Source organism: Crassostrea angulata, chromosome 3, assembly GCF_025612915.1.
Source record: "Crassostrea angulata isolate pt1a10 chromosome 3, ASM2561291v2, whole genome shotgun sequence".
NCBI lineage: Eukaryota > Metazoa > Mollusca > Bivalvia > Ostreida > Ostreidae > Magallana > Magallana angulata.
Genome location: NC_069113.1, coordinates 56,286,009 through 56,300,308, shown reverse-complemented (window position 1 = coordinate 56,300,308; position 14,300 = coordinate 56,286,009). Strand labels below are relative to the sequence as shown.

The following is a 14,300-nucleotide window of genomic DNA, read 5'->3' as shown; positions in this document are numbered from 1 at the left end:
TTTAACCCCTCTTATTTTTTATTATCATCATTAAGAATTGCGTTGTATTAATAGTATCAAATTGTTTCTTAAGCTGACTATTTAATTTGTGGATTTTTCATTCTGCTTCTTACATATTTAACCTACCAACCTAATTTTTGCCCCTTTTATTTGGAAATTTATTTTGTTTGCTGTTTTAATTTATCCTCTTTCATTCTCTGCCCCTTTATAGTGATTCTGCTGCACTGCGCTATATTCCAGCTACCCTTTTCCCACCCCTTTTATTTGAGGATGTTATTTTGATTGCCCCATTTTAACTTTTTGCTTCATGAGCTGGTGATTCTACATCAACTGATCTTTTCTCTTCTTATCTGCTCTATTTCTGCCCATTCATCTGTGGATTTATTTTCACTTGTCCTGTTTAAACTTACCCACCTTATTGGTGTCATAACAGTATTTCACTGAAGGTTCACGTCAAAACATGGCTGAGCCAAAATAATTCCCGAATTTTTCTTTGAATTCGGGGCGGTTCCGCACGCAACAGGAGCTGTTGATTTTACTTCTGCTGCTGTATACTATCTAACCCTCCTCATTCTTCACCCCTAGGTTTGGAAAATTAATTCTGCCCCATTTATTTGGTGATTATACTATCCCTAACTTACCCTCTTCGATCTCTGTCTCCTAGTTTGGAGAATTAATTCTGCCCCATCTCTTACATGATCATACTATTGCTAACTTAACCCTGTTTGTTCTCTGCCTCTTAGTTGGGAGAATTTATTTTCGCCTAAATATTCTGTGATTACACTATCTCCAACCTACCCTCTTTTTTCCACTCCTTAGTTTGGATAATTTGTTCTGCCCCATTTAGTAGAATTTTTCCCCACTCCTTAGTTCAGAGAAATTAATTCTACGGTCAACAAAGTATTATTTGAATTTGGAATTATTTTGATTCTTGGAATATGGGGCCTTTAAGAAAATTGCACTTAGTTAGACTAACTTAGACAAGTAACATGAATTTTTATTGTTTGATGTGTTAGTTTTAACTAACTTAGTCAACTAACATGAATTTTCCTTATGAATAATCAAACTTAGGGCAATTTTCTTAAAAGCCCTAAATTCCAAGAATCAAAACAATTCTGAATTCAAATAATACTCTTATTACCCCATTTTTTTTGTTGATTATACTATCCCTTACTTAGTACTTACTCTCTTCGTTCTCTGCCCCTTAATTTACACTATCCCTTACTCACCTTCTTCGTTCTCGGCTCCTCAGTTTACACTATCCCCTACTTACCCTCTTCGTTTTCGGCCCCCTCAGTTTACACTATCCCTTACTTACCCTCTTCGTTTCTCGGCCCCTTAATTTACACAATCCCCTACTTACCTTCTTCGTTCTGGGCCCCTTAGTTTACACTATCCCCTACTTACCCTCTTCGTTCTCTGCCCCCTCAGTTTACACTATCCCCTACTTACCCTCTTCGTTCTCGGCCCCTTAGTTTACACTATCCCTTACTTACCCTCTTCGTTTCTCGGCCCCTTAATTTACACAATCCCTTACTTACCCTCTTCGTTTCTCGGCCCCTTAATTTACACAATCCCCTACTTACCTTCTTCGTTCTGGGCCCCTTAGTTTACACTATCCCCTACTTACCCTCTTCGTTCTCTGCCCCCTCAGTTTACACTATCCCCTACTTACCCTCTTCGTTCTCGGCCCCTTAGTTTACACTATCCCTTACTTACCCTCTTCGTTTCTCGGCCCCTTAATTTACACAATCCCCTACTTACCCTCTTCGTTCTCGGCCCCTTACTTTACACAATCCCCTACTTACCCTCTTCGTTCTCGGCCCCTTCCGTCGGCCACTCCGTCTGACACTGATGCTGGACGAGTTCATCTACCTCCCCTTCTTGACAGATCATCTCATGATAAATGTAGATGTCCTCCTCTGTAAAAAACATCAATAAGTATAGACTTAATTATCTATGAAATCTAAAAACTATGTCAAGGTTTAAATAACCTCCTAAATAAATGAAAATATATACAAATGGCACATGGGCATTGTGTACTCTACTGTGTAATTTACTGTGTCAGGAATCTCAAGTGCTGCTTTTCATGTTTTGTTTTTTTCTTACACAGAAGTTCACCATGTTTGATGCATCATACTGTGATTTTCAATTATAACACAAAGCAGCATTATTTATTAATACTTAGACATAATATTGATACAACAATATTGCAATTATCAGTCATTCATTCATAGGAACCATTCTAACAAGCTCACGGCTTTTGTGAATTCTCACACTTATTTTTTTGGTGCACAACAACATGAACTAACAAAATAAATCAGAGATCTTTTATAAATCTTCTGTTTCTGCAAATATTCTTGTGTTCTCTTCAAGGATATTTCTGCCATTAACATGTGACTGACTGACTTCTTCCATGTATCACTGGAATAAATCTCCTGGATAAATACAACCTACTCTAATATTTCCTCAGTCGTCCATATTTTACAGGCACTGCACAATACAGCAAAACATAGCCTTGCCTTTTTTATTGAAAAAAATAACAAAAGGAGGAAACTAATCCATCTTAATGGGATGTAGAATATAACTACACAGCCATAAACATCATTACTTCCCTGTCCAAACCATTACCTCATTACACAATATATCAACAACTGATAATAACCAATGAGAGGGCGGTGGGTGATTCTGAGGAATGCATTCAATCCACTAAGGAGAAGATTGAGTTTGGTGTGGGGGTAGTGACTGGGGTTTTCTTTAAGGTGGGTGGGTGGGATGGAGGGAGGCTGGTATGTATGGCTGTTTGGGGTATAACATTCCGTTTGGTGGGGTAGATATGGCGTTTGGAGGTGTGTTTGGTGATGTTGAGGGTTATGTTCAGACAATAGGGGACAGTGATTGGGTATGGTGGGATTGAAGGTTGGATAGGTAAAGATGAAGCATTAGATAGATGCTTATAAAGACTTACCAACAGGCCGACGAGTTGGATAGGTAAGGATGAAGCATTAGATAGATGCTTATAAAGACTTACCAACAGGCCGACGAGTTGGATAGGTAAGGATGAAGCATTAGATAGATGCTTATAAAGACTTACCAACAGGCCGACGAGTTGGATAGGTAAGGAGGAAGCATTTATAGATAGATGCTTATAAAGACTTACCAACAGGCCGACGAGTTATAGTGCTCATGGACTTCTGACCATTCTCCAGCTGACAAATAATTCCAAAGTCGGTTGCCACAGTGTCCGTGCAGAGTCTCACAGAGTGACTGCTGTACCTAAACACAGAAAATCAGATCAGACAACACTTTAATGTATTCCTAATGCAGTACATATTATATAACACAGAAAATCAGATCATAAAACACTTAAATGTATTCCTAATGCAGTACATATATAACACAGAAAATCAGATCAGAAAACACTTAAATGTATTCCTAATACAGTACATTTATACCATGTAGTCAGAAAAATTTGAAAACACTAAATCCAGAACTTGCACAACATATATATACCATAAGTTGCAATCATGCACACTTAACAAGGATTTTATCAACCCCTCAGATTTTCCTAGAATTGACAAAAGTAAAATTACTGACCAAGTTCAATAAGTGGGGATTATAAACAGTGACAATGATCAGTTCATAGAAAAATTTAAGGGTAAGTGATATGTTATAAAAAAAAACCATGTGGGAATTTTGTTATTTCAGTACACTAACAAATGTGTTCACTGGTACAATTCAGCACATCTGGATTTCCAAAATGAATACTTCACAGACAGTAATAAGGTGAGGTTAGTGGGAATTTTGACAGTAAAGTACACCACATACTTAATAAGTACTATATAAGTAAAACGGTCCTCATCTTAACTCTTCAATATACAGACAGTGACTGTTAAACAACTAGAAATGTTGACAGTTAGTATGTACTAAATAAGTAATACTGTACACAGGGTTATTTTAGCCCCATGTAATTTTTGCCCTTTAAAACCTGCAAATAGTTTCGCCCCGTCATGAATTTGCCCAGATACAGTTGTGTTTGAAGAGAGGTAAATTTAGACATTGGCATTCGCCCATTCTTGAATTTGCTCGCTGACAAGGGAGAGCATACACAGCTGTAACTAGAAATGTTGACAGTATAGTATGTACTAGATAAGTAATACACTAGTACACCACTGTACAAGTGGGAGCGTACACAGCAGTAACTAGATATGTTGACAGTATAGTATGTACTAGATAAGTAATACACTAGTACACCACTGTACAAGTGGGAGCGTACACAGAGGTAGCTAGATATGTTGACAGTATAGTATGTACTAGATAAGTAATACACCAGTACACCACTGTACAAGTGGGAGCGTACACAGCAGTAACTAGATATGTTGACAGTGTAGTATGTAGTAGATAAGTAATACACTAGTACATGTACACCACTGTACATGTAGAGCTTTAATTCATTCAGACATTTACCAGGAAGTAAAGCTAGGGACATGTTTACAATCATTGATCCTTATCCCTCCAACAGCCCTAATCCCTCCAATGGCAAAACAAGAGTCCAAATTGTTTACAAACACAGCTAATTAAAAGCTTAATGGATAATCACAAAACAGATTGCAATGTTTACAAATACAGCTAATTCATAAGTCAAATGAATACTCACAGAATGGTAAGAATGGTAAGAATGTTAACAACACAGTGGCCAAGACTCTTGGTTTGTATTAAGTCAGTAACAAAGTAAGCGTTAATTATAGCGCTGTAGTGATATCCCTGTGTCCCAGTGACTATTACACAGGGCCGTGTTTTATGTGTGGTGAAACAGATGAGCGGATACACAGGATGTCCTCGTGTGAACAGAATCATCATCTGATCTTCATGGGGACAGGAAGCCTGTGATTTTAGTGGGGACTCAATCCTCATATCGATCTGTCACTTGATCTTAAATCTGGTTCATATCATCTTTTTTTTTTTTTTTTTTTACCAATGACCCTGCCAATTTACTCATCCTCTGCCCTCAAATAACTGAATAATACAGCAGTAAAAAGAAGAGTTTTGAGATTTTGAGATTCTTTCCACCTCAACCCCCACCCCAGGAAAAAAAAAACTATAAATACCCTGGACTTTAATATTGGAATACATGTATTATGTAACCTCTTTATCCCTGTTTACAGCATCAGAAGATCAACTTTATAATATCTGAATTGATACTGGCAAACTATACAAGAAAAAAACGTTTAAAATCCCCTTTCCAATAACTGATTATTATATAATGCATTTTTTTTCTACCGTTTTAAAATGGTTATTTTAATGGTAAAATTAGAACTTCTTGGAGACCCATCAAGACAGAAACAATCTAATAACCAAACAGCAGCTATGGTAGCACACAGTGGCATCTCATCTGATTTCATTTATTTCAATGCCCTATGGTTGCTTCACATGTATGTAAAGATGTTTACTGCACCAGCAACTATTAAATCTTTAATAACTAGATATTTGCATGCACTTCATTTTCCTTTAATCCTTGTTACGTTATCACTGCCTCTGGAATATCATACAAATTGGTACCACATAACCCCCCCCCCCCCCCCCCAAAAAAAAAAAAACAAAACAAAAAAAAAAACATAAACACACATAACTAATCCAGTAATAGATCATTTTTTTTTCTATTTTCTATTTTATCTTTTCATTGCTTTTCACAACTGAACTTTTTTAAAATACATGTATTTTGTTCAGAAAATATTCACCTTCCCCACACATACATGTATATATTTTTATCATTTCGTTCCTAAATGTGTTTCACTTGAAACAGGATCTCTCAACTGATAATTTTTCATTAAAGTTTGTAAATTGATTGATTATTAAAGATTTAATAACTTTGTCACCATGATATTCAGTCAAAGAAACTGTTTGACAGCTCTATATGGCTATGCTGTCAATCAGAGAACATCAGTGTTCAAATGCAGTAAAACTATATAAATAATACTGCAGAAAGTAAAAACCACAAAAAAGCTCCGTTAATTTTAATCTAGTGTTAAATGTACTTGCTCCCATCTAGGAAAAGATAACTCCAACACTTACTCTGTCAAGAGGGCTGCTAGATTTGTGTGCCCCTTCTCAGCAGCAATATCTTTTGGCAGGTATCCATGGCGATTGGGAAGACTCAGCGCTTCTTGTGCCCCGTTTTTATCCAATAGAAAGAGAGCAACCTTGTAAAGTCCTAGGCGTGCCACAAAATGTAAAAGGCTCTCTCTTGGTATGTGCTCTGCTGAAACTAAATCAACCACAAGTCAGCTTACAACAGTTATGAATACTGTGCAAAATAAACATAAGCATTCAAATAATTTTTAATAATTTTCGATAAGATTGACACTTATATAGCAAATTTCGCACATAACTCATCTTACAACTTGTATAATCTTTAATTACAGATTACAGACCCTTGAGAAACCTCAGTAGCCTTGTTAATGCTTACCTGCGGGAGAGTTAGGGCCAAGCAAATGCCACCACTCAGGTATCTCCAGGTATCTGAGGGCTAGGTACAGCCGCTGGTCCAACGTATCGAGGTCCTCTTCTCCAAGGTCAAACCTGTCTGACTTGATGAGTTCAAGGTCCTCCAGCGATGCGACGTTGTAGACGCTCTCCACCAGAAAACAGGCCAGAAAGTAGGTCGGGTTATGGTCAAAAACGAAGGGTGACGTCACCAGGGCGCAGATGTCGTTGTTATAGTAACTGAACAGGGTCACCTGGACTCTCTCTGCTTCACCATGGGCTGCAAAGGTCATTACAAAGTCATTATCTTTTTTATTTACCTGTACAAAATAGTAGGTTTTAATAATTCAATTTATTTCTAGGAATATGAAACTTTTCATGGTTTCCTTGAGAAGGTAAGGATGTCATCAAGTACTTGAATTTTTCAAAAGCTTTAATTTTTCAGCAACATTATTTGAGCTCTAATATAGACGTTCTTTATTTATCATATAGTGTGTATGTATGACCGAGTTCAACCTCACCACTCACTCATTGTAATTGGAATCCAAAAACAACCTGAAATTTCACACCATTTAAATGAATGACAAGTCTGGAAAATATGAATGCCAAGGTTACCTTCACTCCAAATCTATTCAGAAACCACATTTCCGCTGTTGAAGTATGTGGTATAGAGTTTCACATAAGAAAGGGTTTTCTGAGCTGGAAAATTTTTTCACCCCAATTGTATCAAATTAGAAAATTACTCATATAGACCCTCATTGTATGGGCCAGATTTTATCTCCACAAAGAGAAAGGTTTACACCTCATGATCACCTACCAAAAAATGGGAAATAGTGTACTATTGGAGTAAATAAAAAAAAAAGGAGTAAATATTTAGCAAACATGTCCTTTAAAAAAAAATTAAAACCCGCCCTGCAGTTTATTAGCTGAGGTTTCGAGTTGACTTTATTAGTTATGTTTCCATCTTGTATATCTGAGATATATTAAGAGAAGCAAGACAATATTCATGCAGCTATAAAGCTATTGAGTGGATATGTATTAAATCTACTGCTTATGTTAATAAGATACCTGATTCCAGGTCTCAGCATAGAGCATAGACTCATAAAAAACAGATTTATTCAACAAACACCGGCATTCCTATTGAATGAGGCAATATTCTGAAATAACACAGGACTTAAGAGACACAGGGCTGTTATAGGAGCAGCAATAACAATCTGTTAAGACCAAAATAAGATCACTTAGCTGACAAAAGACAGAGGAGTTCTAATTCCTTGTTAAATCTCTCACATAAATATCATAAACCTCCGCTGGAGTATCACTGGGAGTTTACGATTCAGGGACAATATTATCATAACAGGGTTTACTGAAGTCAACACAACGATTGTTCAGCTGCTGTCCGAGGGATTAAGGTTGTAATGACAGACTTTGTGACAAACTTCACAGATCTTATCTGTGGTTAAACTACGACCCACATCAAAATGGACCCTGTCCATACCACTGCCAGTTATACCTTAAATGCATACCAGCCCTTAAGAATTACAAATATTGGTCTGCTACATCATCAGCCCCTTTTTACACAACAGGGACCAAATTACATTATATGGCTGAGTAATATGACAATTTCAAATAAAACAAACATGAAAGCAAAAGAACCTGCTGAGAATTTCAAATGATTATCAACATTCAGCTTATAAATCATAATTTATTGATGATCGTTTTCACTCGAAACAATTTTTCTTGGAAAATACTCATGAAATGTTGAAGGTTTTATTTTCAATCAATGTATCCTATCCAAAATCAATATAGAGAGTTGCATTGTTTGTCTTTGACAGTCATAAAGCAAAAACTGATCCCTCCTATCCCAACCCCCACCTCTCCCGCAACAGATGTGTGCTGACCGTTAGAAGGTCAATGACCCAACATCAAAAGGCAGTGTTACATAACACATCATTTAACGGCAATTGCCAGATATAACCCTGATGTCTATATTGATTGCTTTAGTATAAAAATCATAGATCACACTTGATATTCAGGTAAAACATTGAATTCAATGACGATATCAGATAGGTACAATAAACTATTGACTGGATCTGTTCATGTAACAACAAGTGTGCATCTACCTGAGTAATCGGGTTAACCTGACAGAAGTAGAACATACATCTCACATTGGCCTAGTCCCTAATTATCTCAAATTACTGAAAATATTGGTCCATAAACTACAAGACTTTCCTCCAATTACACATTTCCTGTACAGAAATGTCCTCGGTCAGATCTCATTCATTCACACAGTTTCTCAATGGCCGGAAGTGATCCATTGGGAACAGTCCCTCAATGGGCAATACATGACCTCCCATTCACAAAAAGTCTGATTCACCACAACACTACTGACCCAGAGTTAGACGGCATCACAATCTCTCAATAAGCCATGAAGTCAGTCTGGATTCACCCGCTCTCTCTTGAGATGACTGCTCTCTCTTGAGATGACTCGAGTCAAATAATGAGACCTACACCAGTACACACCCAATGTCCTGTGATAAGGAGTCTGCAGCTGACCAATAGCACTGACAGCATTGCACTATCATCATAAGCAAGAATCACAATCTCTCTCTCTTGAGACGAGATGAGTCTTACGTGAGTACACGCCCAATATTTCTGTGATAAATCCCAGCCACACCTATCACTTATCACTCATACATATTGGACACTGTAAAATCAGACAAACCTTCAGTCACTCATACATATTGGACACTGTAGAATCAGACAAACCTTCAGTCACTCATACATATTGGACACTGTAAAATCAGACCACCCTTCACTCAAACATGGACACAGAGTTCAGATTATTTGTTCATTTCTGCAGAAATTCTGCATCATTTTTTTCGCTTTCAATAAGATTTATAAATCCTTGTTAATACCATATTGACAGTCATTATTTCAATAAGAGTTGAAACAATCCTGTTAGTTACGGTATTTGACAACATTTGCCCTGCAACAGAAGCTTCAGATGAGGTAGCTTTAATTAAGGTACATCTTTTTTCCCTATTAAGAGCCTTGGTTTATTATACAGACAATTCATTCTTCATGTCTCTGATTGCTTACATATGTTTCTTTTTCTGAGAATTCAAATTAAACTTGAAACAAATCTAATTTCAAGAATTGATATCAATTAAAAGAAAAAAAAAAAACCTTTTCACATACAAACAAAAGGTTCCATATGAATATTTCTTTGGAATTTGTGTGTTATTCAAGTCCACTTTTCCAAAAAGATTATAAAAACAGACTTAGCCAATGTTATCATCCGCCACAAGATCACAGTTTGAAACAAATGTCAATACAGAAAATTTATGATACACCACTAAAACAAACAGTTCCTCCAGCCCGGGCCGGGATCTGTGAGGTTTATATGTGAGACAGGTAAAATCTCCACCTGATTACACCTGTAGCTTGGTTTTATATGCAGTCCTGTGTATTGATCAGGTCTACCACCTGTCAGATCACTCAGATGAACATCATGAACACAGACTGTCCAGTAAATTATAGATGCGAGACAAACCGTGCATGCATTTTCCTGCTTATTTTGGGGAAATGAATGCAAAATCATGCTGAACTGGAACCATACTACCATTGTTTATTAATTTTAGTTTTACATGAGACAGAACTTGTAAAAAATTATAGAAAGGATCTATCATAACAAAAGAGACCACATTATGTAGGTTTCTACATGTTTTCCACAGTATCTGAACTATCCTCATACATGAATAGTTTAACCTTCACTTCACTAGGATACAATGAGTCTAACCTGGACTATCCTCTTTCTAGGATACAGACAATGAGTCTAACCTGGACTATCCTCTTTCTAGGATACAGACAATGAGTCAAACCTGGACTATCCCCTTTCTAGAATACAGACAATGAGTCTTACCTGGACTATCCTCTCTCTAGGATACAGACAATGAGTCTAACCTGGACTATCCTCTCTCTAGGATACAGACAATGAGTCTTACCTGGACTATCCTCTCTCTAGGATACAGACAATGAGTCTTACCTGGACTATCCTCTTTCTAGAATACAGACAATGAGTCTAACCTCCAATATCCTCTCCTTAGGATACACACTTTATTTGCTTTAGGATACACAATGTACGTCTATCCTTGACTCTCCCTACTTTAGGATACAGACTTTAATTCTCACCTGGGATGACAGCCCAGCAGGTGTCTCCACACCTGATCCCTGTTGTGATGTGTCGTTGGTATGGCCCCTCAAAAACCAGATACAGGGGGCAGTCCATGGGCAATCCCTGGGGTAGATTCACCCGAATCTGCCCGCCTCCCTGAAAAAACACACCAGTATCTCCCTTATTATCAAAATTATGAATATGTAATTTAGGGAGAAAGTAGACCAAGAGACGGGTTAGGTACGATAGGCTTAAGTCACTTGTTTATTTTACTTACATAGACGGGACTTGAATTCTTATCAAATGCCATTCAGCATTATTCTGAAACAGAAGAAAACAAATTATCAATGAAACATTTATTCTTGATACACTCATTAATTAGATAAGGGTAAAAAAATCATGCCAACATGAACTGGCCTATACATCAAAATAAAGTATTTCTAGGTAGAAATGCAGCCAAATGTAAATTAAAAGCAAGTCCTATGAACATAAAGGCAAAATGTATGGATACTCTGTGCACAGTGATCAGAGATTGGCAGATGAAGCTTTGATGACAGATTTCATGGATTTATCAGCACCTCTGACCCCAGTGATAACCTTTAGTTCTGTTTATTTACTTGATTACTTGATAGGCTTATTTGTGATGAGAGTCCAAAAACATATTGCAAATAAACTTATAAACTCCCCCCTCCCCCCCGCGAAGTTGAAAGAGGATATTAGCATAATTTGTGTATAAAAGAGAGTAAATAAAGTAGAAATAACATAGCATATATATAGCTTGTAAAATCAAAGGTAGAAAATATATATACTTGAATCATGCAATAAAAATTATACATATTAAGAAGATAAAAAGATATAAGAATAGTATTGTTAATTTACATCAAAATGAGATCATCAGACAAATTCCAGTTTCCTAAACTTTGAGGCTGCCTTTCAAATAATACGCACCCCTCTCAAAATACCTTTGTACTGCTCATTAAATGTAAATAAGATCTTTTCATTTTTCTGTACTAATACTGTTATAATATATTTATATTTTCCATTGTCTTTTTCAGTAATAACACTACAAATTGATTTTGTAATGTATATACAGGTAATTATATAAATCATCAATGATTATTTTAAAAGCGAGCCAGTGTGCGCAGGAAAAAGAACGAGCTAAACCTACAGATTCATCAAACAAAATTTTTGTCTACGTCCCATAATGCTCTCTAATGTTTTCATCCGTGGTGCTATGCCAAAAATGGCCAACATTTAACTCATAATTTACGGTGTTTTGAGGTTTGAAGACACGTTGAACGGTTCTGAGTACTGCACATGCTTTGGCGAGACCCAAGATACTTCCATACCTTTGTATTAAGTAGAGATACGTAAACAAAGACAAAAAATGTCATGGATGACGTCACAATGCTCTCGCGCTATATTTCCCGCAATAAATTTAGAGGTGATTCAAACATCTGTAATGCGTGTACTACTTCAGTATAGACTGCGATACCTGCCTCATTGACATTTGACATTTTTTTGTTTGTTTTTTTTTAATTTTTGGTTTTTTTTTTTATATACTGGCATGCGACCAGTTCTCACCGAGTACCATTTCTCGCAAGTATATTGTGACGTCATTTTATCAACACATAAAATTATAGACATAAAATGACGTCACAATGTTCTGGCGAGAAATGGTACTCAGCGAGAACTGGTCACACGTCAGTAGAGATTATAAAAATATATACTAGCAAGAGTCATACTTTACTGTCATATCAATCCAATTTCAAGCTAATTGTGCATGCATGTAAAGTAAGCAGGTTAGTATATGAGTAAGGAGGGGAAATAAACAACAGGACATTTTGAACTATAAAATAAAAAAGAATAAAGACAAAATAAAAACAGTTAAAAAAATTTATGCAGATATTGTTGCATATAGTCAAACCTGGGAAATTACACACCTACAAACAGGGACCGGGCTCTCTCTCTCTCTCTCTCTTTCTCTCTCTCTCTCTCTCTCAAATTCTTTGATGTTCGTTGTTACCTAAATAACATTAAGTTGACAATGATACAAGGTATGTGCAATTCTTGCTGCGCTCGCCACAACGGTAGCACCGTAAAACATATTATTGCAGAAAATTATATAACTATAAGAAATAAGGAATGATTCTTTGAATATTATTAGGTGATCAAATACGGTCAGGCGTGATAAACTATATCATAACGACCTTCGTGCTTTATTAGAATTGATCACTCCCGACCGTATTTGATCACCTAGCTCATACATGTCGACATAATACTAAATACTTATTAAAACTAATCAACGAGTACCTGTAAAAGCACTGATGAATGTCTTTGTACTGGGAATGAGGACTTACTGTTTATCAGGAAGAGGAAATAGAATTTTTGACTGCTGCAGTTCAATTGCTTTGAACTGAGTGAGTTTTGCCAGAAATATCATAAAGAATATGTTTACTTCATTTAAAGAGATTATTGGTTCATTTTCATAAATTACTCCATCTCCATTGATAACTTAGTTGTGTTCTGTAGGCTTTTGTAAAATGTCAAATTTTATTGCACCATGAGCAATTAATAGGGGTGACACCAAACACCTGTTAGTCTCTTCTGCACTGAATTTATAAAAGATTTCACCTGATCCATTTAGATCATTAAAATACTATAGATAGGCTAGCAATAAATAATGTAGGTAGAAATATATTACTATGGAACTTTACTTTACTCTAAGTTATTAAAGGAAATTCTAGAAGGCTTAACATCCGGTCAATAAGGAGCTCACGTCTTTTACCTGAATTCAACTTTCACTGAGGTAAAATGCACGCCTAAGAACTGGACGCAACTTATAAAACCATAAAGATGAAACCCATGTGATAATTCATCAACACCATAGATCTATATGTAAACAAAGCGTAATGTTTGCTTTTCATAAAAAGTAAATAAACATTACCTTTTGACATGATTATACATTCCACACTGATTTCAGCGAGTTCGCCATCTTTGGTCACGTGACATAAACTTTTACAAATCTTGGGCGGATTAAAGGCTATCAGTTGACACCCCGCGGGAAAAAAACATTAGTTGCATATTTTGTATCAATGTATCATATATTTTTTGCCACACTGTGAAATTATTAAATTATGTAAAAATCTTTTTATTAAAATCTCTCTCTCTCTCTCTCTCTCTCTCTCTATCTCTCTCTCTCTCTCTCTCTCTCTCTCTCTCTGTGCGCGTGGGGGGGGGGGGGGGGGGGGGGGCTATATTGGATTTAACAAAAAAAATTAAAAATATATATATGGATGTGCATGATGCACTAGGCCTATATTTTTTAATTTGTAAGTAACTGTGATTTGACTGTTGATTGACAAGAAGACAAGAATCTATATAGTTCTCTAAGGAACATGATGACTTTCCTTCCCTTATTTTAGGGGGGGGGGTGTTCTAAAGCAAGTATTAGTAAAGTGATATAATAAAATCAGTGATGATTTATACTTTACTTATTTTTTTTTATCATTATTTTTTATTACATATTTTTTGTTTTGTTCATCAAAGATAATGGGCAAGGAAATGATTGATTGATCATAAGCCACCAAACTGCAATTGTTAAACATATATATCTACAATTTCGAACGCGTATATAAACTAC

The 14,300-nt window shown here is 36.2% G+C and overlaps 1 protein-coding gene across 21 annotated transcripts in view; it reads right to left on the bottom strand.

Moving 5' to 3' along the window:
* Positions 1-13,693, bottom strand: part of LOC128178001 (rho guanine nucleotide exchange factor 28-like) — a 70,915-nt gene extending 57,222 nt beyond the window's left edge. For 20 of the 21 annotated variants that reach the window (XM_052844956.1, XM_052844953.1, XM_052844959.1 and 17 more), the window contains exons 1-7: positions 13,605-13,693; positions 10,935-10,978; positions 10,675-10,813; positions 6,467-6,763; positions 6,073-6,265; positions 3,161-3,276; positions 1,809-1,922 (exon numbers count right to left, since the gene is read on the bottom strand). In XM_052844956.1, the coding sequence (XP_052700916.1) occupies positions 1,809-1,922; positions 3,161-3,276; positions 6,073-6,265; positions 6,467-6,763; positions 10,675-10,813; positions 10,935-10,967 (892 nt within the window). In that variant the 5' untranslated portion in view covers positions 10,968-10,978; positions 13,605-13,693. Of the gene's footprint in view, positions 1-1,808; positions 1,923-3,160; positions 3,277-4,657; positions 4,930-6,072; positions 6,266-6,466; positions 6,764-10,674; positions 10,814-10,934; positions 10,979-13,604 lie in introns of those variants that run through there. The other variant, XM_052844974.1, reaches the window with a different exon arrangement.
* Positions 13,694-14,300: the final 607 nt, after the last annotated feature.